The 26,080-nt window shown below is 46.8% G+C and overlaps 2 protein-coding genes and 1 pseudogene across 3 annotated transcripts in view; all 3 read right to left on the reverse strand.

Moving 5' to 3' along the window:
* LOC139304215 (histone-lysine N-methyltransferase 2C-like) overlaps positions 1 to 14,420 on the reverse strand; it is a 66,209-nt gene extending 51,789 nt beyond the window's left edge. The window contains 15 exon segments of the mRNA XM_070928101.1: positions 1,260 to 1,365; positions 1,686 to 2,915; positions 3,217 to 3,373; positions 3,494 to 3,657; positions 3,754 to 3,868; positions 4,621 to 4,792; positions 5,149 to 5,299; positions 5,387 to 5,496; positions 5,617 to 5,706; positions 6,084 to 6,106; positions 6,303 to 6,482; positions 6,820 to 7,438; positions 7,618 to 7,697; positions 10,296 to 10,511; positions 14,320 to 14,420. Of these exon segments, the coding sequence (XP_070784202.1) occupies positions 1,260 to 1,365; positions 1,686 to 2,915; positions 3,217 to 3,373; positions 3,494 to 3,657; positions 3,754 to 3,868; positions 4,621 to 4,792; positions 5,149 to 5,299; positions 5,387 to 5,496; positions 5,617 to 5,706; positions 6,084 to 6,106; positions 6,303 to 6,482; positions 6,820 to 7,438; positions 7,618 to 7,697; positions 10,296 to 10,510 (3,412 nt within the window). The 5' untranslated portion in view covers position 10,511; positions 14,320 to 14,420.
* The window catches only part of LOC139304591 (NLR family CARD domain-containing protein 3-like), a 136,978-nt pseudogene that overhangs the window by 69,100 nt on the left and 41,798 nt on the right, over positions 1 to 26,080 (reverse strand).
* On the reverse strand, positions 16,777 to 26,079 carry xrcc2 (X-ray repair complementing defective repair in Chinese hamster cells 2). Of its 2 annotated transcripts, XM_070927880.1 has the most exons (8): positions 26,005 to 26,079; positions 23,219 to 24,046; positions 19,990 to 20,071; positions 19,791 to 19,826; positions 19,556 to 19,705; positions 18,943 to 19,219; positions 16,984 to 17,148; positions 16,777 to 16,947 (listed from the first exon to the last, which is right to left on the reverse strand). In XM_070927880.1, the coding sequence occupies exons 1-8, from the start codon at positions 26,041 to 26,043 to the stop codon at positions 16,818 to 16,820; spliced, it is 1,707 nt and encodes a 568-aa protein (XP_070783981.1). In that variant the 5' UTR covers positions 26,044 to 26,079; the 3' UTR covers positions 16,777 to 16,817. The 2 variants fall into 2 exon arrangements, with proteins under 2 accessions (XP_070783981.1, XP_070783980.1); XM_070927879.1 differs by having other exon boundaries at positions 16,777 to 17,148.

Raw genomic sequence — 26,080 nt, forward strand, 5'->3', positions numbered from 1 at the left:
CTCATCCTGACATGAGATGGAGTGGATGGGTCTAGCCAGTACTACTGAGGGGCTAGCTGGTTGTGTTGAGGATCCAACAGGTGGTGCCAAGGGGTCAATTGGTTGAGCAGTGTAGCTGGCTGGTAGCATTACAGGGCTGGCTGGTTGTGTTGAGGGGCTAGACTCTGCAGCTATAGGGTTGACAGGAGAAGGGCTCATTTCCATGGGCATGGGGCTAGCACAGGCCCAAACAGAGCTAGCAGGGCTAGTAGGCATTTGAGTGGCATGCTTGGGGTTAGCACTAGTTGAGCTATTTTGGATATGTAAGGGGCTGGCTTTACCTTCAATGGCTTCTATGCAGTATGATGAGCTGTCACAAGAAGGACTCTGATGCATGTGGCTAGCTGGGGGATGAATTTCCTCCATTTTATCAATACAAGGTGAGCAAAGTAGGCTACTGTGTTCCATTGAAGTGCTAATGTGAACAAGGCTTTCTGGTATGGGCATGGCAGGGAGCTTGCCATCTGTGCCGTGGCTGTCAGGAGGCAGTGTGGACAGGTCAGAGGTGGGGCTAGGAGGGGAAGGGCTACTTTCCAGTGTTTGGCCATCAACATTAATACTCTGCACAGGCCTTTGCTCCAAGGACTTAAGCTCTGTGGTACTGGTTTGGGTACACTCCTTTGTGACTCTTGAAGATGTAGCAAACTGAGAAGGAAGTAGGCAAAGCTGTGAAGGCCTTACAGGCTGTGAAGAGTGGGCCTGTACTGGGCTTGCAGGTTGTGACAGACTACACTGCTTGGCTCTGAGTGGGGCCAGTGATGGGCTACATGGAGCTGAAATTGGCCTCACTGAGCCGTGTCTTCTTGCTGTCTGGGTAGACCTATAGTAGACTGGTGAGAGGTCCTGGTCCAGTGTAGAAATGTCCTGTGCAGCCCTGCATCGCAGCTGAGCAGGCCTGCTTGATCCAGGGCTCTCCTGGTCCAGTGTAACTTCAGCATCCTGTATGGGACTCTGTGGATGTGATGTGCCAATTTGTGTAGGACTATGTGGCGTAGGACTATGCCGTCTTTGTGGGGGACTGTGCTGAGGCTGTGTGATGATGATGTTTGAAGGACTACATGGTCTCTCAAGCGGGGTCTGTGTAGTGTCGTCCTGCGCGGGACTGTGTAGTGGAGGGCTTTGCTGAGGCTCTGAAGGCTCTGGTTGCACACAAGTAGGACTAAGCCCTGCCTGATTTGGACTGTGTGGAGAATGTGCATGGCTACAAGACATGGGACTACCCTGTGTTGGACTCTGCTGAGACTCTGTGACCGTAAGCTGTTCCTCTGTGGAATTCTGGGCAGGGATTGAAGAGGTGTAACTGAGCTGGTGAGGACTAGGCTGAGCCTGCGTGGAAGTCACATGGGTAGGGATTTGTTGGAGCTCATCAGGACCAGCAGAGCATGGCATAGGACTTTTTTGGAGGTCTGTTGGACCAGAGTGAGACTGCGTAGGGCTTTGTGGAAGCTCTGCTGGATGAAGTTGGGGTGGGATGTGGCTTTTCTGGTGTTCTGTAGGATCAAAGTTAAGTGATGCAGGCCTTTCCTTGAGCTCTGTTGGACTAGGGTGAGATTGGACAGGACTTTGTTGGAGGTCTGCAGTATCAAGGTGAGATGGCGAAAGGCTTGTTTCAAGCTCTAATAGATATGGGTGAGATGACGGTGGACTATGTTGGAGTTCTGTTGGGTCAGGGTGTGATGGCACAGGACTATGCTGGAGCTCTGTTGGATCAGGGTGAGTTGGTGGAGATTTATGTTGAAGCTCTGTGGGTTCAGGGTGTGATGGCGCAGGACTATGTTGGAGCTCTGTTGGATCAGGGTGAGTTGGTGGAGAATTATGTTGAAGCTCTGTGGGTTCAGGGTGTGATGGCGCAGGACTATGTTGGAGCTCTGTTGGATCAGGGTGAGTTGGTGGAGAATTATGTTGAAGCTCTGTGGGTTCAGGGTGTGATGGCGCAGGACTATGTTGGAGCTCTGTTGGATCAGGGTGAGTTGGTGGAGATTTATGTTGAAGCTCTGTGGGTTCAGGGTGTGATGGCGCAGGACTATGTTGGAGCTCTGTTGGATCGGCGTGAGATGGTACAGGACTACGTTGGAACTCTGTTGGATCAGGGTGAGTTGGTGGAGATTTATGTTGAAGCTCTGTGGGTTCAGGGAGTGATGGCGCAGGACTATGTTGGAGCTCTGTTGGATCGGCGTGAGATGGTACAGGACTACGTTGGAACTCTGTTGGATCGGGGTGAGGTGGCGCAAGACTATGTTGGCGCTCTGTTGGATCGGGGTGAGATGGTGCAGGACTACATTGGCGCTCTGCTGAATCAGTGTGAGATGGAGCTGGACTATGTTGGAGCTCTGTGGGTTCAGGGTGAGAGGGCGCAAGACTATGTTGGAGCTCTGTTGGATCAGGGTGACATGGCATAGGACTATGTTGGAGCTCTTTTGGATCAGGGTGACATGGTGCAGGACTATGTTGGAGCTCTGTTGGATCAGGTTGACATGGCGTAGGACTATGTTGGAGCTCTTTTGGATCAGGGTGACATGGTGCAGGACTATGTTGGAGTTCTGTGGGATCAGGGTGAGAATGCGCAGGACTATGTAGGAGCTGTGTGGGTTCTGGGTGAGATGGCGCAGGACTATGTTGGATCTCTGTTGGATCAGGGTGACATGGCGCAGGACTATGTTGGAGCTCTTTTGGATCAGGGTGACATGGCGCAGGACTATGTTGGAGCTCTTTTGGATCAGGGTGACATGGTGCAGGACTATGTTGGAGCTCTGTTGGATCAGGGTGACATGGCGTAGGACTATGTTGGAGCTCTGTTGGATCAGGGTGACATGGCGTAGGACTATGTTGGAGCTCTTTTGGATCACGGTGACATGGCGCAGGACTATGTTGGAGCTCTTTTAGATCAGGGTGACATGGCGCAGGACTATGTTGGAGCTCTTTTGGATCAGGGTGACATGGTGCAGGACTATGTTGGAGTTCTGTGGGATCAGGGTGAGAATGCGCAGGACTATGTTGGAGCTCTGTGGGTTCAGGGTGAGATGGTGTAAGACTTTGCTGCGATGGTGTACAGAAGGTCTTGGTAGGACTCTGTGGTGGCTCTGAGCAGATAAGCTGGACTGGACAATGAGTGGTACTGATGGGTGGAGCCTCTGTGTGACCTGAAATTGGTGGCTGTGAAATGCTTATAGGTGGTGCCTGTGTGGGACTGAGGGGTGAGGCCAGGGCAGGACTGTGTGGAATTGGAGTGTGTGGGATTAGGTCCTCCTCCTGGGGCCTGCAGGTGGAGCAGACGTAATCTTCAGACCCCACCCTGCCCTCCCCAGCCTGGATAATACACTCTGTATGGACACACCTGTAAAACAACACAAAAATTAAAACGTGTATGTTTGCTGAGTTTTAATCATCCTAAAAGAAAGTTCAGCCTGCAGAGCAACACACACCAGTTGTTGTGTGTGTGTGTGTGTGTGTGTACCTATAGCAGCAGATACAAGTCAGATAGTCCTGTGGTATGTAGAGGTCGGGGGCATGGTCACAGAGAGGGCAGGGCAGGGCCGGGTCACATGACTCACACAGAAACGGGTGATTGGCCCACTGGCCTGATGACTTCACACCACAGTGGCGGCAGGTTCTGCAGTTCTGGAGGAGAGAAGTTTTAAAAACACACACACTCTCATATACAAGACAGTTTGGTCTGAGGTTCAACAGGTTAAACAGGGTGTGTGTTTATCTCACCTTGCAGCTCCAGCCAGCGCTCGGTGTGTGATCCAGAGGTGGTGTAAGACAGTGTGTGTGGTAGGCTTTATCACAACTTCCACACACCAGCAACACACTGTCATCCCCTTGCAACCTAACACACACACACAGAAGGAGAGAGGACAGGGTTAGTGAGCTTCAACCCCCCCCAACACCACTTTTATTCATTCTCTACACAATTATCACTGTCACTTTCCACAACAACTGAGGTCAACACTATGAATGTCTTCAGACAGAGACTGTCTGAAAGTCTGCCCTGATATTGTGTCTTCCCTTCTCTCTTCACCCCCCTTTGAATGTGGCCGTTCAGAACAGAAACACTGTTTCCCATACATGGTTTATAAAGTAGATAATGCTAACTTGTTGGCAACCAGTTTCTTATTTCCACATCCAGCAGCTACAGATCAACATGGTCCTCCATGTGGAGTCGTGTTTGTGTCTCCTGATGGATGAAGTCCAGTATTCTCTCTCTGTTAGCTCTGTTTCTGGTCTCCTCCACCTCCTGAGGGAAACATCTGGCTCTTTAGCTGCTAAATGCTGCACTATGTCCAGCAGCTGGTCTCTACCTGAGTCTGTCTGCTGTCTCCTGTCGAGCAGCTCGTGTTCAGTTGCTTCTTACAGCTTTGTCTCTGAACACGACGCTGAGAGAACTGAGAGTGAACCAGAACAGATAAACCAGGAGCTGAGAGTGAACCAGAACAGATAAACCAGGAGCTGAGAGTGAACCAGAAACATCAGGTAAACTTTATAGATTAGTTCTTACAAACACTAATCTATCAATCCAAGAAACAATTGACGGATTAATCAATAATGAAAATAATTTTGAAATGTGTGTGAGAGTGTTACCTGCAGCTCTGACACACTCGACACTGAGGACACTGCCAGCCGGCCCTGCACAGGGGGGAGGGGGCCAGAGGGGGGTCCAGGCAGCTGCCATGGTAACAGTTACCACAGCAACAACACATCAACAGATCGCTGACATTACCGTCACCCAAACACAACACACACTGTGAGGACACTGGGGGGAGAGAGAGAGTGAAAAATTGAGTCTGTGTCCACTGTTGCTGTATGAACATTAGTCCATTGGTTGATAAAGATAAACAGCTGGTGGAATCGCTGCCATTAAACCATCAAAGGAGGACATAACGAGATGACGTCATTAAAACGATGGAGAACCATGTGGAGAACATGATGGAAATATGACATTTCTGTTGTGAGGAAGGTTACAGTCTCCTCATCGCTCCACAGATTCACTTTTAGCCACATACTTCATGTTTTACAGGGTTTTTTGTATTTCCTGGTGTGTCGACTGCACAAACTGAAAATAAGTATAAAACAGGTGAATGGAAACACACAGAGAGTGTGTGTGTGTACCTATGTGTGCATGGCTTGTACACAGTGTGTGTCTCTGGTTCCAGTCCTGGCGAGCTCCGGCAGCAGCAGCACAGGGGAAGTGGTAGCTCCGCCCACAGCTCGTCTCCCGGCAACGCAGTGACGCTCCGAGCCGACGGCAGAATACACACACCTGGACAGGTGAGAGAGGGGGCGGGGCTTAGTGAGGCTGTATTACTCCTGAATGTGTGGTTATTGATCAGATAATACACAAACCGACCTGTGTGCTTCCTGAGTCGATGGCTTTGTCCACGTAGAGCAGTGATTGGCCCTCGCCACGACACACCCCCTCTGACCAGGCTGCACACTGCAGGTGAGCACAGCACTGACCTGCGCACACACACACACACACACACACGCACACACACACACACACACAGAGTCAGGTTTGCCTGAGAGGTTGGACTGACACTGACAGGCGTAGGAAGTAAGTAAAGAAGCTTCCTGTACCTGTGGGGTCGAACAGTGATTGGACGTTGATGTCATGTGGAAGGCCAATGGGTCCGAGCTGCCCCACAAACTCTGAGGAAGACTCCTCCTCTGAAACATCAGGAGACACATTCAAATGATGATCAATACCACTGATCAGATTGAATGAGAACACGATCAGGATTATCACTTAAACCAGATGAGACTGTCTCAGCTTTGTCTCAGTGTCAAACAGCTCAGTGGGTCAGTCAGTCAGTCAGTAAGGGAAACGTTGTCATCTTTATCTTAAATGAAGTGTTTGGATGCATTCTGGATTCATGGACAATAACAAGCTTAATAATAACAAGCTTTACAAGATGAAGGTGAAGTATTTAAGAATACTTTATTTTAACACTATTTACTGAATCGAGGATTGGAATGAATCATGAAACCAAAACCAAATAGTGAGCTTCCCAAAGACTCAGTTCGTATGAATAGAGAGTACTCACCACACTGTTCTGGACTGCTGCACCTATATAGATAGACAGACAGACACACACACACACACACACACACACACACTTAGTGATTAATTGATCACAATGACACAATAAAACTGAACAACTTGACTCAATAATGAAACTTATTTTAGAGTGTAACAGCTCTTATTATGGGAAAAGAAGCTCTTCTATGGGTAAAGGAAATAAACAGGAAATTATGTCGCTCACATGGGCGGGGCCTGGTCGCCGCGGTAGCAGTGGTCGTGGCAGTCGTTGTCTCGGTCGGAGGAGGCGCGGCGGTTGAGGATGTGGAGCGGGATGTAGCCCGGCGTTGGACCGAACACCACCAGGCGGCCCTGTCCCAGAGGAGGCTCGTCGCCACGGTAACAGAAGGCACACTGCTTCAGACTGCAGGGCAAGAGACACAGACGGACACAGGGACAGAGAGAGAGAAAGGTGGATGTTTTGTTTTTTTGCTAGTGACGGATGAATTTTCTTCTGATCGATGAATCAATGCAGCTCTAATTTGAAGAACCTGAATGAATCAACTAATCTGGTGAAAACTGATGAACCTCGCGACTGTCTGAACATTTTATTCAATGAATTTATTTACATTCTGGCACATCTCTCGCCGTCATTCTAACCTGGCTCTTAAAACCAAAGCCAAAGTCAGGACAAGTCTAAAACTCAAGTTGGTCCTCACAAAGATAGACTTACAACAGCACACACACACAGTCTGTCTCACCGTTTTTTGGTGTGTCCCAGGCTGGGGGTGGGCGAGCCCCCAGAGTCCTCTGACAGACACCGCTGGAACAGAGGCGACAGCGAGTCCTCATCCACCAGTCGAGGGCAGGGGGAGACCGGAGGACTGGAGCAGGGACTCAGGGCGGGACTCTGCTCCATGGGACTGGCCCCGTCCCCCTCTGTCTCCATAGGAACCATGCTGGGACTGCAGTCCACCTCCATAGGGGTGGGGCTGTGGCTCTGGCTGGGCTGGTCCTGTTCCACAGGAAGAGGAGCTGGTCTGTGGCTGGGGGGGGGGCTGTGAACCAGACTGTGGTCTGGGGACCAGGATGGGGGCAGGGGACTGACTTGAAGTTCTTCCTCAGGACTGGAAGCTGGCCCAGGGTTGGAGGCTGGGAGTGGGGCAGCAGGAGCAGGGCTGGTTCTGTCCTCCTCCTCAGCACTGGGAGCTGGTTCTGGGCTGGATTCTGGGACTGTGGGGTCAGGATCAGGGGGATCAGGGTCTGGCTCAGCTTCCAGACTGAGCCGGTCCTGACTGGTTTCAGGGTCGGGTTCAAGGTTTGTGTTGGATTTTCTCCTGGAGGTGGACCGACAGCGTCCTGTTGTCTTCTCCTTCACCTCTGTGGACGCACAAAAAACCCCCACCACCGAACAAATGAAGCCAAGAACATAAGAGATCCACCGGGTCACAATGTGAAAGGTCCAATCAGTGGTGCTCCAAGGACGTCACAGCAACACACACACACACACACACACACACACACCTCTTCAGTATTTCAACACTCTCCATTCTACACACCTGTCTTCTGGGGGGGTTTCTTCTCCGTGGCGTCCATGCTCTCTTCGTCCTCTACCTGGGCTCGGCCTCGACTCCGCCCCCTGCACACACACACAATAACACCACACCTGGTCAGGTCAACAGTGTGATCAGACTGCAGCTCGACACCACTGTGAGAACACGTCTTTCTGTCCCCTGGAGACGTTTCAGAAGCCACATCTCTAACATGTGTACAGCTCATTCAGATGATCTCACAGTACAGCTGATGATGTCATGATCCTAGAATAATGATGTCATTAGACAGCTGCTGGTTAACATGTAGTGTTAAACAGAGAAGTGAAGTGACACCTTTCTGAGGGTCACTGTGTCCACTGAGTGTATGTAAATATGAAGCACAGCAGATCGACCGCTGAACGCTCCTGCTGACAGTCGCTCACCCTTCTGCTGTCAGCGCTCCAATGACTTCTACCCACACACAGACAGAGAGAGAGAGAGACACGTCTGTCTCTCTGTAAGAGCCAGACAGGCAGAAAGCACACGCGCACACGCACACGCACACACACACACACACACACACACACAGGTAACACACATCTGTGTGTCTGACTGTTGGTCGCAGAAAGAAAAGACATCTGAGGACATCATACTGTGCTTCAGGAGCTTCTTGTTTTACTATTGGATGAATAGATAGATGGATGGATGAATAGATGGATGAAGGATAAATAGATGGATGAATGGGTGGATGATGAATGGATGAATAGATGGAGGAACAGATGGATGGATGGATGGATGATGAATAGATGGATGGATGATGGATGGATGAACAGATGGATAAATAGATGGATGGATAAATAGATGGATGGATGAATAGATGGATGGATGAACAGATGGATGAACGGATGAAGAGATGGATGAATGGATGAAGTGATCAGCAGCTGTAGACCTGTTTACAACAGTTAGTGTCAGAGAACTCTTTCACCTGAACCATGACCAGGTGTTCAGGTAACATGATGACATCACAACCTGAACAGCAGAGACAGAGTCACACACTCCAGGTTCCAGCTCAGTGTGTGTGTGTGTGTGTGTCTGTGTGTGTCTGTCTGTGTGTGTGTGTGTGCGTGTGTGTGCGTGCGTGTGTGTGTGTGTGTGTGTCTGTGTGTGTGTGTGTGTGTGTGTCTGTGTGTGTGGCAGGAGGTAAAACCTGCAGCAGACTCAGTCCATCACACCACTACTCCTCCTCACTGCTCATTACCCAGCATGCAACTTAACCACTTCCTCTCCAACACATCTCGTTCACCACAGCACACACACCCACACCCACACCAGAAAGTTGGAAATTCCAACTGAAACAGCAAAACATACAAAAGAACGTGACTGCAGCTCCAGACAGGAACCTTGTTTCAGACACCTGAGGTTCCTCACAGCATCACGTAACCTCAGCTCACATTAGGCCACGCCCACTACAAACACCTATTTACTGTCTCTGAACATAACAACACACCAACATCTACAGCATTATTAAAATAATATTTCAGAGTCAATGCAAACAGGAGACATGAAGAAAACAGCTGGGAGAAATAGTCCCACAGTAAGGCATGTATATCAGGACCCTGGATGATTCAGGGGTCTCAGAGCTGGATTAGGGGCCCAAAATCAGTACTTCTACGTGCAGAAAAGAGACCAGGTCACTATTTTATTTAGACTTTATGGTTGAGCATTAAAGGGTTACAGCGTAGCTCCTGCAGCCTGACTGATACAGGGCGTTTGAAGCAGACGTTCATATTGATATTTTAAGTTTAATCTGATAGTGATTTATCAGTTATTCACTTTTTTTACATAAAACAATCTTCATAGCGATCCATTAGATCTACTGTGTTTTTTATTGCACAGTTTACAGAGTAAAAATCAACTTGTCAGACTAACTCTGTGATGGAGACTCTGACAGATGCTGATCTGCTATCTCAGATGGTAACTTCCCGCTGGTGTGAAGGAGGTGTGGGGGAGGTGTGGAGGAGGTGTGGGGGAGGTGTGGAGGAGGTGTGGGGGAGCTGTGGAGAAGCTGTGGAGGAGCTGTGGAGGAGCTGTGGGGGAGGTGTGGGGGAGCTGTGGAGGAGGTGTGGGGGAGCTGTGGGGGAGCTGTGGAGGAGGTGTGGGGGAGCTGTGGAGGAGGTGTGGGGGAGCTGTGGAGAAGCTGTGGAGGAGCTGTGGAGGAGCTGTGGAGGAGGTGTGGAGGAGGTGTGGGGGAGATGTGGAGGAGGTGTGGGGGAGGTGTGGAGGAGCTGTGGAGGAGGTGTGGAGGAGGTGTGGGGGAGGTGTGGGGGAGGTGTGGAGAAGCTGTGGAGGAGCTGTGGGGGAGATGTGGGGGAGGTGTGGAGGAGCTGTGGGGGAGCTGTGGGGAGGTGTGGGGGAGGTGTGGGGGAGCTGTGGAGAAGCTGTGGAGGAGGGGTGGGGGAGATGTGGAGGAGGTGTGGAGGAGGTGTGGAGGAGCTGTGGGGAATGTGTGGAGGAGCTGTGGGGGAGCTGTGGAGGAGGTGTGGAGAAGCTGTGGAGGAGGTGGGGGGGGGATGTGGGGGAGATGTGGAGGAGGTGTGGAGGAGCTGTGTGGGAGGTGGGGGGGAGATGTGGGGGAGGTGTGGAGGAGCTGTGGGGGAGGTTTCAGCCGCTCAACACTGAAACATCACAGAGCTCGTCAGACTTACTTCTTCCTTGACTTGGGAGGAGGTGGTGGAGGAGGAGGGGTGGGAGGCGCAGAGCGGCTACTGCTCGCATCTTTCCGAGGCCGCCCACGAGGCCGCCTCTCAGGGGCGAGGCTAGTAGCGGCTGCTTTGGCCAGCTGAGCGCTGCGTCCGGCTCGGGTGACGGGAGGGGGCGGTCCTCTGTCCCGAGGCTCTTGAGACTGAGCCTCAGATGGCATTCTGGGTAAAATAAAAAACACAGAGAAGGGGGGTTCAGGTTTTGTCCACTGGAAGAGATACAGAGCAGGAAGTCCTCCTAACAAACTATCTTTGTTTAACCACCAGGTTTAACACTAGTTAATTCGGTCGTGGTGTCTGACCATCACATGATTATTACAGGGGAACCCAACAAGATGAATGTTTTTAACATCTATGTTAAACTGCTCTGCTCTCCTTTACAACAGGTGCCTCTAAAGTGCAGCATTTCACTGGATATGAGAATGAATATGAAAAATGATTTAGGAGCAGCGACAGACTATCAGACGCTGTGTAGAAAACATTCAGGTAGCAGCTTCTCATGTTTAGCCGGTCAAAACAAGCGGTCAGGAGTGAACTAGGCTGTGAAACTAGGCTATTTTGGCGTAGTGGCCACACTCGGTATTGCAACTTCCACACTCATCACATGACGCACGCTGGCCCAAAGAGCATTTTCCCACAAAGTCCAGTTCTGCGTAACACATCACACACGTCAGCTCAGATCAGCCGTCACTCATTAATATTCATTCACAACAAAAGTAAACTCGACCAAAGATCATCTGTGAGGGAAGATGCTCCACTCTGTAACACCGCTGTACAATCCGAGTGCTTCTGTAATTCAACAACTCTCTTCTCTAATAAAACCACCAGCTGATCTCACATCAGTTTCAGGAGTTACGTTCTTCAGTTAAACTTTGATTTGTGTCAGATTTAGTAGCTACAGCTGTTATTTTCAACATATTTAACATTTAAGTATCAGGTCGTACTGTGTCTGCAGATAATCAATATTAAAGCTGCTATCAGGTCACATACAGATGTTCAACACCTGCAGGGTTTCCTCCAGGAAACTGGTTAGTGGAGGTGGTGAGAACCAACCTACTGACATTCAAATAGCAGGTCAATATCTGATGTCAGACTACGTCCACCTGGAGCTCAATATGGCGACACACACACAGATGAAGTATGTTGCTGTAGTGTTTACACATTAACATCTCACCTGTATGAATAACCTGTCAGGTATTTCATTCACCCAATTAACCAAAAACAGATATTTTATCCAGTCCTGCAAACTCAACTGGGATGACAAAGGAGAAAGTTCTGAATTCATTCATAATCAAATCATCTTTTGTGCCATGTAAAAATAGACGTTATGCCAAACGATCGGTTTTCTCTGTTTTCAGCCTCTTCTTCCTCAAACACTTCTCTGACCTCATCTCGTCATTTAGCGTCGCCTGCAGCACTCATCGGACATACCACCTCCACCCAGAAAACACTGATAATCTGACTTCTTGATTGACCTAAACTATAATTTTTCTTAACAATAATAAAAATTCTAATCACTTCTCAGAACGTATAACGGACCCGTCTCACTGTCTGGCAGGTACAGCAGGAGCTTCTTCCTGTGTTTACTTTCTCAACACAGACACATTTAATCAATGAGAGGAGAGAACGTTTGTGTGTGATAAGAAACCAGGTTTACCAGCTTATCCGCAGACTTAGACCAGAACAAACCAACTACAGGTTTGAAAGCACCCTGAGACTAAATCCACATCAGTGCTGGAGCCAGATCCTGAGATACAGCTGGAGCTGAGAGTGCAGTAGAGTCCACTAGAGTCCACTAGAGTCCAGTAAAGTAGACTGGAGTACAGCAGTGTGACCCACTAACATGTCAATCATTATGACTGACAGCTCATCCAGCCAATCACAGCACACTTCCTCACAGCAGCCAATGAGCAAACAAAGTGACCTTTGACCTCTGCTGTCTTCTTAAAGCTTCTTTTCTTGTTTTTCCTTATTGTTTTGTTACTTGATTTTTGTTTTATTGGTTTTACAGCACACTGTTAGTCTGATGTTGCTATTATTATTATTATCTTATTTGACAAAATAAACACTGTGTTTTGGTGATTAAGAAATAATTATAATCAGTCACTAATGAAAACAGTCATTTAGGGCAACAACTAACGATTTTTTTCATTATCAATTAATTAAGTATTTCTTTGATTAATCGATTGGTCTGTTAAATGTCAGAAATTATAAAAAATAGCCATTATAATTTCCCCCAGTCGTCTGTGACGTCTGAAAATGTCTTGTTTCTGTTCGACCACTCAGTTCACTGTCATGTGTGACAAAGAATCTGAACAGCTGGAACAAGCAGAGAAAAGAAAACATTTATTTGATCATCAAATTAATGTCCGATTCATGTTTGGTTCATTAACTAATGGTTGCAGCTCTACAGTGATTATTAGCAGACCTGTGATGTAATTTTACTGTTTAGTATTGCAGTGTGTATGCTGGGGTTGGACACCGGTATATAACCTGATACAGGTGTAACTTTGTGCTTCTGATGTTCAGGCTGTCAGAGAGGAGACTGACTGAAACTGGTGGTGATATGAAGACAACGATGATGATGATGGTATTAAAGCCCGACACTGAGGCTGACTGACAGCTCCTATAACTACAGCCACCGTGACCTGCCACTACAGAGCCCAAGCCCGACACGGCATGAGGCCGAGTGCCCACTTGAAGATCAGCCGGGGTCCAGAGGGGCTGCTGTCAGATTCTCTGGACCTCGTCAGTGCTCCTGAGCTCAAAACCTCGTCTGGTTTTGACTAGACCTGCAGAAACTTATATGGAGATACTTTACGTTGCCAAGACTTGTCAGTTGCAGCAAATAAATTGTCAGCAGTGTGTGTCACCAAAGTACGGTGGCTGAGAGAGCTCATCACAAGCAAATTTGGTAAACATCACTAACACTTACAAGGCATCGAGAAAACACAGCAAGTCCAACACAAGAGTAGTCTTTCTGGGGGACATTAGAAACTGGACGTGTGATTCGCTGAAGTCGACCGCTGATCAGTGATGTTGGAAAAGGAGTTAATTGTGTTTATTTTAGTTTTAACAGTCTATTATTAAAGACAGTGGTTATACACTTAGCATTAGCCTTTTACTAATTCCCAGCATGTTCACCAGATTTTAGTGTCTCCAGAGAACTTCTGTTGTTGTTGTTGTTGTTGTGTTCCACTTGATGGCAGATTGATCTCTTACAGACATGTCTTCAGAAACCTGATAACATCGGTCATGTTCCTGGATCTATTGTTGAGGAAAACAGCTGTTCATTCCTGACCACCAGAGAAAAACAAACTAGAGCTCCAATGTGACATTACCACCAATATATGTCTACCAGACAGTTTAGCATATCACAACTGGCACGTTAAATAGATCGACAACTAATTAGACTAGTTCGTTATCAGCTGGACAAAAAAAACATCCATAACTGACCCATAACTAAGATTCAAGTATGATACAGTGTTGAGGATGTGACTGTGCGGTTAAAGTGCCTGGTTCCATGCTAATAAAATCATCTGTCAGAAGAGTTACAACGAGGATTACACCAATTACTGACCTTTAACTAATTTCATTGGTGCTTGTGTAACGTTAAACACAGTTTAACAGCCAGCCAACACTTCATTCAGACGGCAGGTGTCACTCATTTATGATAAATTAACTGTCTTAGCTCTGCAAATTAAACTGAATTGTGGAGCAGATAGCCGTTAGCAGTTAGCTTCCTCGGACCGCCCAGTTGACTGACCACTTCTCTGTTAGCATTAGCATTAGCTAGCAGGCTAGCTGTTAGCGCGCACCAGAAACGAGTGCATCCCGGCTCCACCGCGCGCTTATTCATCGTTCCACTTTAAATGTTAACGACTGGCGTCAAGTTAAAGCAGGAAGCTGCCATAAAACTGAGAAGCAAACCTGCACAGGTGTCGAGAGAATGGTGAAAAAGCCCCCTTACTGATTTGATGCAATTCTCTTTTTCCTCTCCAGCTTTCCAGCCAACTTAAACCGATCTGTTTAAATCCAACAGCGAACTTCTCCGAGAGATAACATCTGTTTCATAAGTCTGGCATGATAATATTTTCCGACGAAACATTCCCGTTGATCGTGGAAGGAAAAAAAGACGGTTTTGCTCTGGAAATTGGCGAAAATTTAAAGTTGAGGCGGTCGCTCCGTCATGGAGGCCATGTTTGGGAGCGACCGAAGCACCGCCTGTCAGCGACAGCAGGAGAAGTAGGTCCGAGAAAACATTAATTACGGTACCGGAGCAGAAACGTTTACCGGGCAGAGTTTGTCTCTGACTCCTGGAAAAATGCGACATTAACCAGGAGAGAGAGTTTAAAACGTGTAGGTGCATCTGTGTCTGCGTCACACTGGGTTCATTTGTTTGTGTTGTGTAAAAAGTGTGTCTGACCCCGCGGAGGGATCTGTTGGAGGGCTGCTCTGGTGAAGCGGTCTCTGTCATCAGACCTGAAGTCCCGGACTGGAGCCGCGAGGACCCGGACTGCTGGCGCACGTGCCTCAACATGGACCATCTCATCAATATCCAGCCTTTAAACATAATATGATTCTTTTTTCTTCTTATTTTGAAATATAGCATCAATACTGTAAATCAGGTAAAAATATACAGCCGTAAACAGAACGTCCACATTCGCCAGAAGACACAGAAACAAGAGGGCCACCCAAAATCAATCAAGCAGCTTCTTAGAAATAAAGAGGAATCAATAAATCTCAGTCAGTGTCCTCAACGTGCTTCCACAACATGTTTCCACTTACACACGCATAAAAGAAATATACATGCCCCACTAAGTAAGTAAAAGTACCAACACAACAATGTATTACAAGTGAAAGTCCTGTATTCAAAAGTTTACTTGAGTCAAAGTGCAAGTATTATAATCTGACATTATTTGATTGTTAATACTGATGCATCAACGTAGATAGTTAGCTAGTTTTAACTACTTTATATACAGTTAGGTAGTTTAGTCCAGTTGTTCCCAGCCTAGGGGTCGGGCACCTCCAAAGGGTCACCAGATAAATCTGAGAGGACCATTAGAACCACTTAAAGAACCTCCTTTAGATTCTCGTCATACTGGGTGACAAATGACAGTAACAACATATACTGCAGAGTCTTAATAAGGTGTTGTTCTACTACGAGCCTCCAGAACAGCTTCAAAGTAGCCAGGCATTCCACCTCATTAGTGACCACATTAACCACCTAAAGGAACTCTAGAATCGCCAATGACCACGAGCACTCCTGAAGGACAATTAGAACCTCTTCAGTGACCACAAGAACCACCTATAGGACCCCTTAAACAGCCTCACTCACCACTTGAACTTCCTAATGGGCCACTAGAACCTCCTCAGTGACCACAAGAGCCACCTAATGGACCACTAGTACTCACTAAAGGACCTCTAGAACCTCCTCAATGACCATTAGAACCACTTGAACTACCTAAAGGACTAATAGAACCTCCTTTAGATCCTATTGATAATGAACAGATACTGAGTCTTTGTTTGTGTTTGTTATGGAGTTTCCTATCTTCCTCCCTGTCCTCTAGGGGTCAGAAGCAGGGGTCACTTGGGTAGAAATCTGAGCTTTCAGGTCAGTACTAGGTCTGTGGTGTTTGGGAGAGACAGGAGCCATTCAGATAAGGGGAGCTGCGTTGCTGTAGCAACCAAGGACAGAGGCGGTGGCTGCTCGAACTCCCTAGACACCAGAAGATAGACGAAGAAGTGCAGTTATGCTGACAGAGTTCATGTCTGTCTCCAGGTCAGAATGTGCAGACATATCCTGAACTATTACAGGTAAATGTGTTCTCTTGTTTGGAGAACTGATGCTTATTTAGACTAATCTGCGCATGTTCTTAGTGCACTGAGTTTGACCATTTCTGGGTGTGTGGTGTTTGTAGCGTGCTCATTGAGGGTTTAAAGTCTGACCACAGGGAACCTGAACTTCAGAACTGAGGTGGCATCATGCAGTAACCACTGTAGTAATAATCTCTCCATTCTCCTTCGCCAAGCTTCAATAAATACTTCCAGCATAAGACATCAAGGCTCCTGACTACTTCTTTCACTGATGAGCTGACCATTGCTCTTTCCAGATTTCCATAATAGTGTTGTTCTACTGCAAGCCTCCAGAACAGCTTCAAGTAGCCAGAATTTTCTTTTTATCTACAGATAATAAGTGGAGGTTCAATATCAGATAACAGATCATTATGGAACCCAGATGTAATTGATTCTGTACTGCCAAATACTGTTCCATTGATGTGCATTAAAGCGTGATAACAACAAAAACACCTCTTGGGTCCCAACAAACGTTTATAGAACTTTTACAAATGTATTTATACATTAACACAAATATATATATATATATATATATATATAATATATATATTATAATATTTCCATAAAAAAAATCAAAAGAAATCAACCGACAACATGTACACAGACAGCTTTTCAGATAAACTCCACTCCTCCGTCGTTCACGTAGAAGGAGTTGCTCCTGTAAGCCTTTGTCCTGGAGGAGGAGGAGGAGGAGGTGCAGTGGACGGTGAAGACCTGCTGTCTCCTCTGCTCCTTGCTGCCTCTCGCTGCGGAGGCCACGTTATTTGCTGCCTCCTGCCTGGAGCACAGCAGCCGATGGGTCACCAGTCGTTGCCAGGGGCGACAAAGGTACGGCCGGTCGTGCTCAGAGGAGGAGGAGGAGGAAGAGGAAGAGGAAGAGGAGGGTCCACTGAAGTTCCTCCTGATGGCGTGGCAGGTGGCGAAGACAGTGATTCTGTAATCCCTGAGAGGAGGAGTCACAGATAAGACTGATTCAACCAACCAAGCTGTCAACTATTTACAGAACCTCCTTAATGGCAACTAGAACTTCTAAAACGACTACAAGAACCATCTCTATAAACACTAGAACTGCTTAATCATCAAAAGCATGGGTCACTAACAAGGCGGACCGTGGTCCGAGTCCGGACCCAGACGCCGCCCTATACGGACCCGGACCTATAATCAATAAATTATTAAGGGATTTTGAATTTTGACGGGGCACTTCTATTTTAGCCGGTGCAGCTTTTCTAGTCTTTGCGGCGCTGGTTTAGTGGCTCAAGAAAGATCAATTGCATACGTGTTACGCCAGCCCACGTGACGCTGCTCAGCCAATCAAATCTGTGCATTCCAGGCGATAAACATTGCGACTCTGAATACAGACAGACGAGAGGTGAGAGGCGAGAGACTGATGATAAGACGAGTGAACGACACAGGGAGAGAAGACGGAGAGACGAGTGAGCGGGAGGGAGAGAAGACACATTATTTATTGTGAAATTGGTTGAGACTGTTAAGATGTGAAACAGTTAACAAAGAAAAATGGAAACTCAAGCTGCTGCTACACTTTATTTTGTTTTTCTAAAATTAAGCACTTTATTTTAAGATGCACAATTTTTCTAAAGCTATTTTATTTATTTTCTCTTTTATTTTGAAATGCAGCCCTTCTTTACTTAATGAGAGAAGAACATTATACATATCTACAGTATTATTATAGTAGTAATGTTAAGTGACAATAAATATTGTTGTTGTTGAATGTTTTTGAATTGTACTTTCTTTATTAGATTTGACAGTCAGTTGTTGATGACATGCAGACGTTGATACAACTACTAGGCTACTTCAATATATATCACACTAACTCACAACACAAGTTAGACATGATGATGTTCTGGACCTTTGCTTGAGGACATTTTCTCTAACTGGACCTCTTCGACCTTTAGTTGAATACCCCTGATCTAAAGGACCCCTAGAACGTCTTAATGGCCATCAGAAGCTCTTCAATGGCCACTACAACCACCTAAAGAACCTATAGAACCCTACTCAGTGACCTCTAGAACCTCTCTTGGATCTCCTCAAAAGCATTAGAGCTACCTAAGGTACATCCTCAATGACCTCTAGAACCACCTTATTGACCACAACAACCACTTAAAGGAACTCTGAAATCATCACTGACGACAAGAACCTAAAAGGATCCCTAGAACATCCTTGATGACCCCTAGAGCCACCTCAATGACCACTAGTACAACCATAGGAACCTCAAGAACCTCCTCTATGATAATTACAACCTCCTCAGTGACCACCAGAACCTCCCAACCTCATAATGGACCTCTAGAACCTCCTTTATGACCACTAGAACCACCTCAAGGAACTCTACCATTTTCAATTACCACAAGAACAATCAAGGACCCCTGGAACCTCCCCAGTGACCACTCAAACCACATATGGGAGCCCATAAACCATCTCAATGACCACTTGAACTACATAACAGACCACTAGAACCACCTAAAGGACCACTAGATATTCCTAAATAACCACAAGAACCGCCCAACCACATAAAGGACTCCTAGAACCTTCTCAATGACCACTAGAACCTCCTCAGTGACCTCAAGAACCACCTAAAGGACCACTAGATATTCCTAAATAACCACAAGAACCGCCCAACCACATAAAGGACTCCTAGAACCTTCTCAATGACCACTAGAACCTCCTCAGTGACCTCACCTCTTCTATGACCACTAGAACCTTCTAACTGATGAATAGCTACCTGAGCAGTCGGCCCAACAGTTGTGCACACTTGGTGAGCCTCTCTTCCTGCTTGGCGAAACTGGCCCCGCCCTCACAGCGGTCCAACCAATAGAAAGCAGAGATGCTGTCGATGAGTAGGAGCGCCAGTCCGGGCCGTGATGACAAGGAGGTCTCTAGGAAGTGAAGGGTGAGGAGGAGCTGGGACGAGGAGGAGCAGTGGACGACCAGAAGGCGAGACAGACACAAACGCAAGGCCGCCTCATCTGAACCGGCCGAGGGCGAGCTGGTAGAGCGAGCTAGACAGAGAGAGAGAGAGAGACAAACAGAGTGAGAGACAGATTTTTATAGTCTGCTGTGATTCATTGACAAACAGAAGTCATAAATGTCAGCGCCCCCTACAGGCAGCAGAGTTCATTAAAGCAACAATCTGAACAAACAAAATCCTGATGATTTATTTATTCTTACAGTCTGAACAGCAGTGGAGGTTAATGTGTAGTTTGTCCTGAGGGTGGCCCTACTGTTCTCTTTGTTAATAACATTTCATCACACAAAAACAACCCAACATTTATATTAAAGAAGAATGTTTTAAAAAAGCAGGTCACTCCGCTTCGTGTGTGTGTGTGTGAGTGTACCTGCATTCAGTCTGCTGTCGAGGATGCCAACCAGTCGTAACATGTCCAGACTGTAGTCAGTGTCCACGAACACAACGTCCACCTCTAGACCGCCGGTCGCCACCGGCAACACACAGCGACACAGCAGGTGGTAGAGCAGCTCCGTCTTACCTGAGACACACACATAACACACACACACTTTACAGGAAGTTCAAACCAGGTTAAAGGCAGTGTGTTTCCTGTGAAGTGAACTCACCTGTTCCCTCTGTTCCATACAGCTCCACGACCTCACCTGACAGAGTCAAACACATACCAGCTCATCAAACACTGTGTGCTATAAGTTATTAACAGATATCAGTTATCAATTATTTCTTCTGCTTCTGTATATTTTTTGTTTTTTTGATTCATTCATGTCATGTGATGTGTGCTGACAGGAAGTGGGCATGATCAGTCACCGTGGTTGGGTCCTCCATCTTCAGGAAACAGACGAGGTTCGATGTCCTTCAGACAGCGTCGAGCCTCCAGACGAGCAAACAGCTGCAGAGACACACAACTAATCACTTTGCTGTTTATACACTGTACCAGCATGTAGACTGCGCCACTTCTGTAAATATACTGTACCAGCATGTAGACTGCGCCACTTCTGTAAATATACTGTACCAGCATGTAGACTGTACCAGCATGTGTTACTGGACATGGACTGACCCAGCATGTGTTACTGGATATAGACTGAACCAGCATTTGTTACTGGACTTAGACTGTACCAGCATGTGTTACTGGACATGGACTGACCCAGCATGTGTTACTGGACATAGACTGACCCAGCATGTGTTACTGGACTTAGACCGAACCAGCATGTGTTACTGGACTTAGACTGAACCAGCATGTGTTACTGGACATAGACCAAGGGCATGGATGGATTATTGAACCAAGCCTACCAGGCACAGGCACAAGGGCCCAAAGGTCTGTTTGAAATGACTGTCATAAAACAACCACAAAGAGACACAAAATAACTGCAAAGAGATGCAATAGGACTACAAAGAGACATAAATGACCGCAAAGAGTCTCAAAACGACCAGAGACACAAAATTACTACAAAACCAGGCAAGATGACTACAAAGGGACACGAACCGATTACAGTAGTCATTTTCAGTCTGGGTGTCTTGCTCCTATGTTGGAGGGGTGGGGGGCCTTTTACATGTCTGTGCCCAGAGGCCCATTGTTTCTTGATCCTTCCATGACTGAGGGTGTGTTCTGACTGCCTAGTGGTTCCCTGCGAAGTGGACTGCACAGGGTATTCAGCCGTGTTAAGAAGGGTCCAAACTACTGAACAGAGAACTGAATTCACAAGTTGCAGACGTTTCAATAGAATACGTTTTGTAATGGTATCACTTTTTATTTCAGTAGTGTAACATGGGACATTTCCACAGCAGCAGCAGGTGTCCGATGTGTTCACGTTACCATGGTATCGCACGGAGGAAGTGACCAAGTTTAACCGTACACTGAGGAACCACTGAGCTCCGTTCAAAGCGCATTCAATGTGCATCAGAGTCTGGAGGTAAAATGAGTAAAACTGTAAACCCGAGACAAACTGACAGTTTATATTCAGCACAGTTACTCTGATTACTTACTAAATGTACAGTAACGTGTTTATTTTCTCACCTGAGCGCCACTTTCAGTCATTTCAGCACGATCTTCATCTTCGTCATCAAAACAACAAAACGCCGCCGCTTGTTTGAGCTCACTTCCTGTTTCTACTGTTTTACCGTAATGGACGGAGAGTGGCGTGTTACCGTAATGTGTCTGGTGTGCGCCGCTATTCTTTTCAAATGTCTTTTCAACGGCCCTTTATTGAAACCCCAGACAGCAGAGAGACGATCGATTAGATCAATCCGATTATAGATGCTCAGTTCATTTAGTTCAATGAATCTGGAATAAGAGAACTAAAATAATATAAGAGATACTGATAATAAGAGAATTAAAACAAAAGAGAACTGCGGTACAAAGTGGGGCGAGATAGTTGAAGAATGCAGAGGGCACAAGTTAAACCAGGAGGCCGGTCCACGGACGCAGAGGAGGTGGCTCCTCCTCCTATTCTTGAGAGGCAAGAGGAGAAATTTAAAAAAAAAAAAAAAAAAAAAAGAGCAATTGGTAAAAATTAAAAGGAGGACAGGCTCCTGCTGGATCTCTTATATCAATTTAATGGACTTCCTTTTTTTTTTTTTTATTGGCCAAAACACGTAAAATGATGCTCCAACAGGAGGACGTCCTCCCTAACCAATCAACAACCAGGATACAATACTGACATCGCGTTGGTCCAATGATAATTTACAAATTTCATCTTCAGCCATGGAGGACTGTTAAGCTACCTGACGCAGCCTCGGCCTCGCTGCCTCCGCTGTCCGGCGGGACCATAGACCGGGCGGGACCATAGACCGGGCTGGACCCAGAGGGACTGAGTCAAAGGACTCAGTCACAGCTGAGTTTTTAATTTAAGGATTTTGGATCACTTTACTAGATACAGGTAAAACTACACAACGCTAGGTCAAGTGTTTTCAAAATGTAATTTTTTGTTTAAAAGTAGTTCCTCAATTTGCACATTGTAATTTATTTACTGTATAGTATAGTAGTGTAAAGGAACACAAAATGTACAAGTACCTCAAATTTGACTAAATGTACTTAGTTACTTTCCAGCGCTGCTATTTTATTCAAAAGATATGTGTTTTGTTTTAAGGGATGGGAGGAGTAAAGCAGATAATACACAGATATTATATTGTATTATTGTATATACATATATAAACACACACAAATACATATTCTGATTCTGATATATGCACACACACACACATATACACATATATATGTATTTATATATATGTATGTATATGTGTGTGTGTGTGTGTGTGTATATATATATATATATATATATATATATATGAAACTATGAAGTTCTGGATGAAATATACTGACCAGTCAGTTTATTAAATCTGTTGAACAATAAATACACATCTGATGAAAACCTTTTCTTTCCTTCTTCCTACTCTCTGTGAGACATGTGTGATGGACGACCTGTCTGTCTCTCTGTGAGTCATGTCATCAGAGGAGACGCTGCAGTCTGACACTGCAGGGGGAGATGACGGTCACCTGACGGCTCTGCAGGTCTATGTACACCAGGGCTGTCTGTCTCTCTGAGAGTGTCTGACCTGTCTGTCTCTCTGTGATCATGTGACTTGTCTGTCTCCCTGTGATCATGTGACTTGCCGGTCTCTCTGTGAGTGTCTGACCTGTCTGTCCCTCTGTGATCATGTGACTTGTCTGTCTCTCTGTGAGTGTCTGACTTGTCTGTCTCTCTGTGATCATGTGACCTGTCTGTCCCTCTGTGATCATGTGACTTGTCTGTCTCCCTGTGATCATGTAACTTGTCTGTCTCTCTGTGAGTGTCTGACCTGTCTGTCCCTCTGTGATCATGTGACTTGTCTGTCTCTCTGTGAGTGTCTGACCTGTCTGTCTCTCTGTGGCCTTCTGACCTGTCTGTCTCTCTGTGATCATGTGACCTGTCTGTCTCTCTGTGAGTGTCTGACCTGTCTGTCTCTCTGTGGCCTTCTGACCTGTCTGTCTCTCTGTGATCATGTGACCTGTCTGTCTCTCTGCAGCCCCGCCCCCAGCCTCACTGTCAATCACAACCTTTTTTGGTCTTCCTCTTTGTTTGGGTCCATTCGCTCTGTCCTGATTGGTCCGACCCATCTGTCTCTCTGTGACTGTCCAACCTGCCTGCCTGTTTGTCTGCTCTGTGTCCTCAAGCCTGTCAATCATCGCTGTGTCATCTGAAGCTCCGCCCCCGGCTTCGCTCTTCTTCTGTGGTTTTCTACCTTGTTTACATCCCCACCCTCTGTCCTGATTGGCTGTTACCGGACCATGTGACTGCCCCTCTGACTCCAGGAGGTATCTGATTGGTGGGCCGACCATCTTCCTCCTCGGCCTCTGAGGTTGCTCCACCACCTCCCTTTTCACCTCCGTCTGTCTCTCCTTCTCCTCCTCCTTTTCCTCTCCTTCCTCTCCTCCTCCGTCCTCCTTCAGACAGACTCGTTTCACCTCCTCCTCCTCCTCCTCCTCTCTACACCTCTTCCTCTCCCTCCTTGCTTCTCTCTCTTGCTGTCTCCTCCACCTCTCTACGTCGTGCCTCTTCCTCTTGGTGGTTCGGTAGTCGACCCACCACCGGGGATTTCTGCACAGACGCTTTCTGCGTCTCGACCAATCAGGCGCCTTGGTGGGAGTACGGAGGAGGACCTCCTCGTCCCATTTGTCATTAGCAGCTTGGGTACCGCCGGGCGTCGCCCCGTTGCCTCGATGACCGCCTGGGTTTCCGTGGTGATGGCGAAGATGGTGCAGACGCAGGGTGTTGGCACAGCTGAACTTCTTGTTGCAGAGGTGGCAGCTGGGTCGGCGTCCTGCTCTGTGGACGGACAGGTGGAGCTGCAGAGATGACTGGCGGGTGAAGATCAGACCACACACCTGACGACAGACAGAGAGACAGACGGGTGGGTTATTATCTCAGGTGATGAACCGGGGTTAGAGTTGAGAGAACCCAGTTTTTCCTGGCAATTCTCACCAAATATCTCTCCTTTTTTCCAGGAAAATACCTGCAGGAACACAGAGGGTTTGACGTGTACGTTTGTGTATCATCGACTCAGCAATCAAACTGTGGATTAGAAAAAGGTGTAAACTGCCAATAACAGTAGCTGAATCAGCTGTTAGCAGCTCCTGTCTGCAGTGTCCTCATGGATGGACAGACAACTGCCACTGGATCACTGTGACACTCAAGGAAACTTAAAAACTCAGGCAGGTTCTGCAGCATCTTTTTTTCTGTGAGTGGATTTATGGACGTTTATTCTCTACGTATTCTTGGAGCTGAAAAGTTTGTCCTGAGGGTGGTGCTAGGGGATAAATCATGAAGATGAGATGGAGGAACGCCTGTACTGTGCTAGTTCACTTTCCCAGTCAACATGTGTGTGAAATCTGGAATCGCTCAATTCCTTCTTAAATTATGGATAAAAAGCTACTGTGAGGTCACAGTGACCTTTGACCACCAACTTCTAATCAGTTCATCCTGGACGTCCAACTGGACGTTTGTGTCAAATTGAAGAAATTCCCTCAAGGCGTGTATTGTATTGTTGAGTGTTCCACCTGTGTTGTGTCCGAGTCATACCCTCACCCCCCCTTTCTTTTCTAAGTAACACTTCAAACTCAATTGATAAGTTCAAACTAAGTTCAGCGAATAAGGACAGGAAGTGCGTTAAACCGACCTCTTCTCCAAAAATGTCTCAGAACAGCCTGTCCCTATACATTGCGTTAAACTGACGTCTGATAGGCACAGATACGAGGCTTGGTTTTTGCATCTGCCTGACACCCTACAAAGTGAGAAACCTCACACTTGCTAAACAAGGAAGATGAGGTACTCGGAAAATGTGTTTTATGATCTTAATGTGATGAAGCGAGGGGGGCCAGGGTTTCAAAACGGTTAAGAAAAGGAAGAAGAGGACAAAGGGGGGGTGCGAGCGAAGAAGACCTGTCACCTCTGACTGACTGACTGCTTAGGCTTTTGCCTTAGTTGTTCGTGAGACTTTGTTACCTGATTGTTGTATTTTCTTCTTTTTGAACATTTTGTATCCATTTACTCTTTTTGATAAAACTCCAATAAAATTGGGTTGTACTTTGTACACTCCAACCAAAGTCCTGTGTTGCTCCTCTCTGAGATCATCTAGGTAGCCTCCCTCGGGTAAGAAGACTCCTCTCCTTGAGATATGCTGACAGTAGATAATCATTTGGCTTTGATTGATGAATTCTAAGAAAGCTGCTATGTATATATTATGATGTTTAACATGGAAGGACATGTTGAATAGGTTCAACTCAGTTGTCTGATGTTTTGCTGCTGCTGTGGATTGTTTGGAGATTACTGTTGAAGTTTCTAAATAGTTGGGACACGGGGAGGGATTTCCTAAGTTTATCTCTAAATTGTGAATTAGGGATTTGGGCATTTGAGGCGGCCCAGTGTGAAACCAGGCGAATGTCCGCCACCCTTCACTGTGGACCTCCCCCAGTATTGATCTTTTCCTTCAGGGGACTTACTGGGGTACCACCAATCCTCAAACACCTACCACACACAGATATTGCTGCTAATATCCGGTCGTTGGCACATAGTCAACTATATAGGCCACATACTAATGATATTCCGGGAACGTAACCAGACTCCCTCAGCAGGCTAAGGCGGTCTTGCGTGTAGATTTTGGGAGTCCGTTCGAAAACCTAAAGATTAGGTCGTAGAACAGCCGTCACTCAATGTGATATCCGCGTTGGGTGGGGGTATCGGTTGTAACACCTAAGAACCTCATCAGTATAAAAGCTGCTGTGATGGCGTGCCGTGGTTTAAAGGTCTGGGACCCACAGCCCTGAACGTTTGAATGAGGACCAACCTGACAGAGCTGCCGCCTTCCACCCACTCCTCCGTCCATCCTGATGTTGTCCTGTGTCCTCTCTGTTAGCTCCACC

Source organism: Enoplosus armatus, chromosome 21, assembly GCF_043641665.1.
Source record: "Enoplosus armatus isolate fEnoArm2 chromosome 21, fEnoArm2.hap1, whole genome shotgun sequence".
In the NCBI taxonomy this organism is placed as follows: Eukaryota; Metazoa; Chordata; class Actinopteri; order Centrarchiformes; family Enoplosidae; genus Enoplosus; species Enoplosus armatus.

What these genes read in the sequence shown, in the direction of transcription:
- xrcc2 (XM_070927879.1), bottom strand. Translation starts at nt 26,043, where the DNA reads ATGGACGGAGGAGTGGGTGGAAGGCGGCAGCTCTGTCAG. An exon ending in GAAGGCGGCAGCTCTGTCAG is followed by an intron (nt 24,047 to 26,004) that starts GTTGGTCCTCAT and finishes GTCTGTCGTCAG; the next exon opens with GTGTGTGGTCTGATCTTCAC. An exon ending in CGACAGCAGACTGAATGCAG is followed by an intron (nt 19,220 to 19,555) that starts GTACACTCACAC and finishes CTCTCTGTCTAG; the next exon opens with CTCGCTCTACCAGCTCGCCC.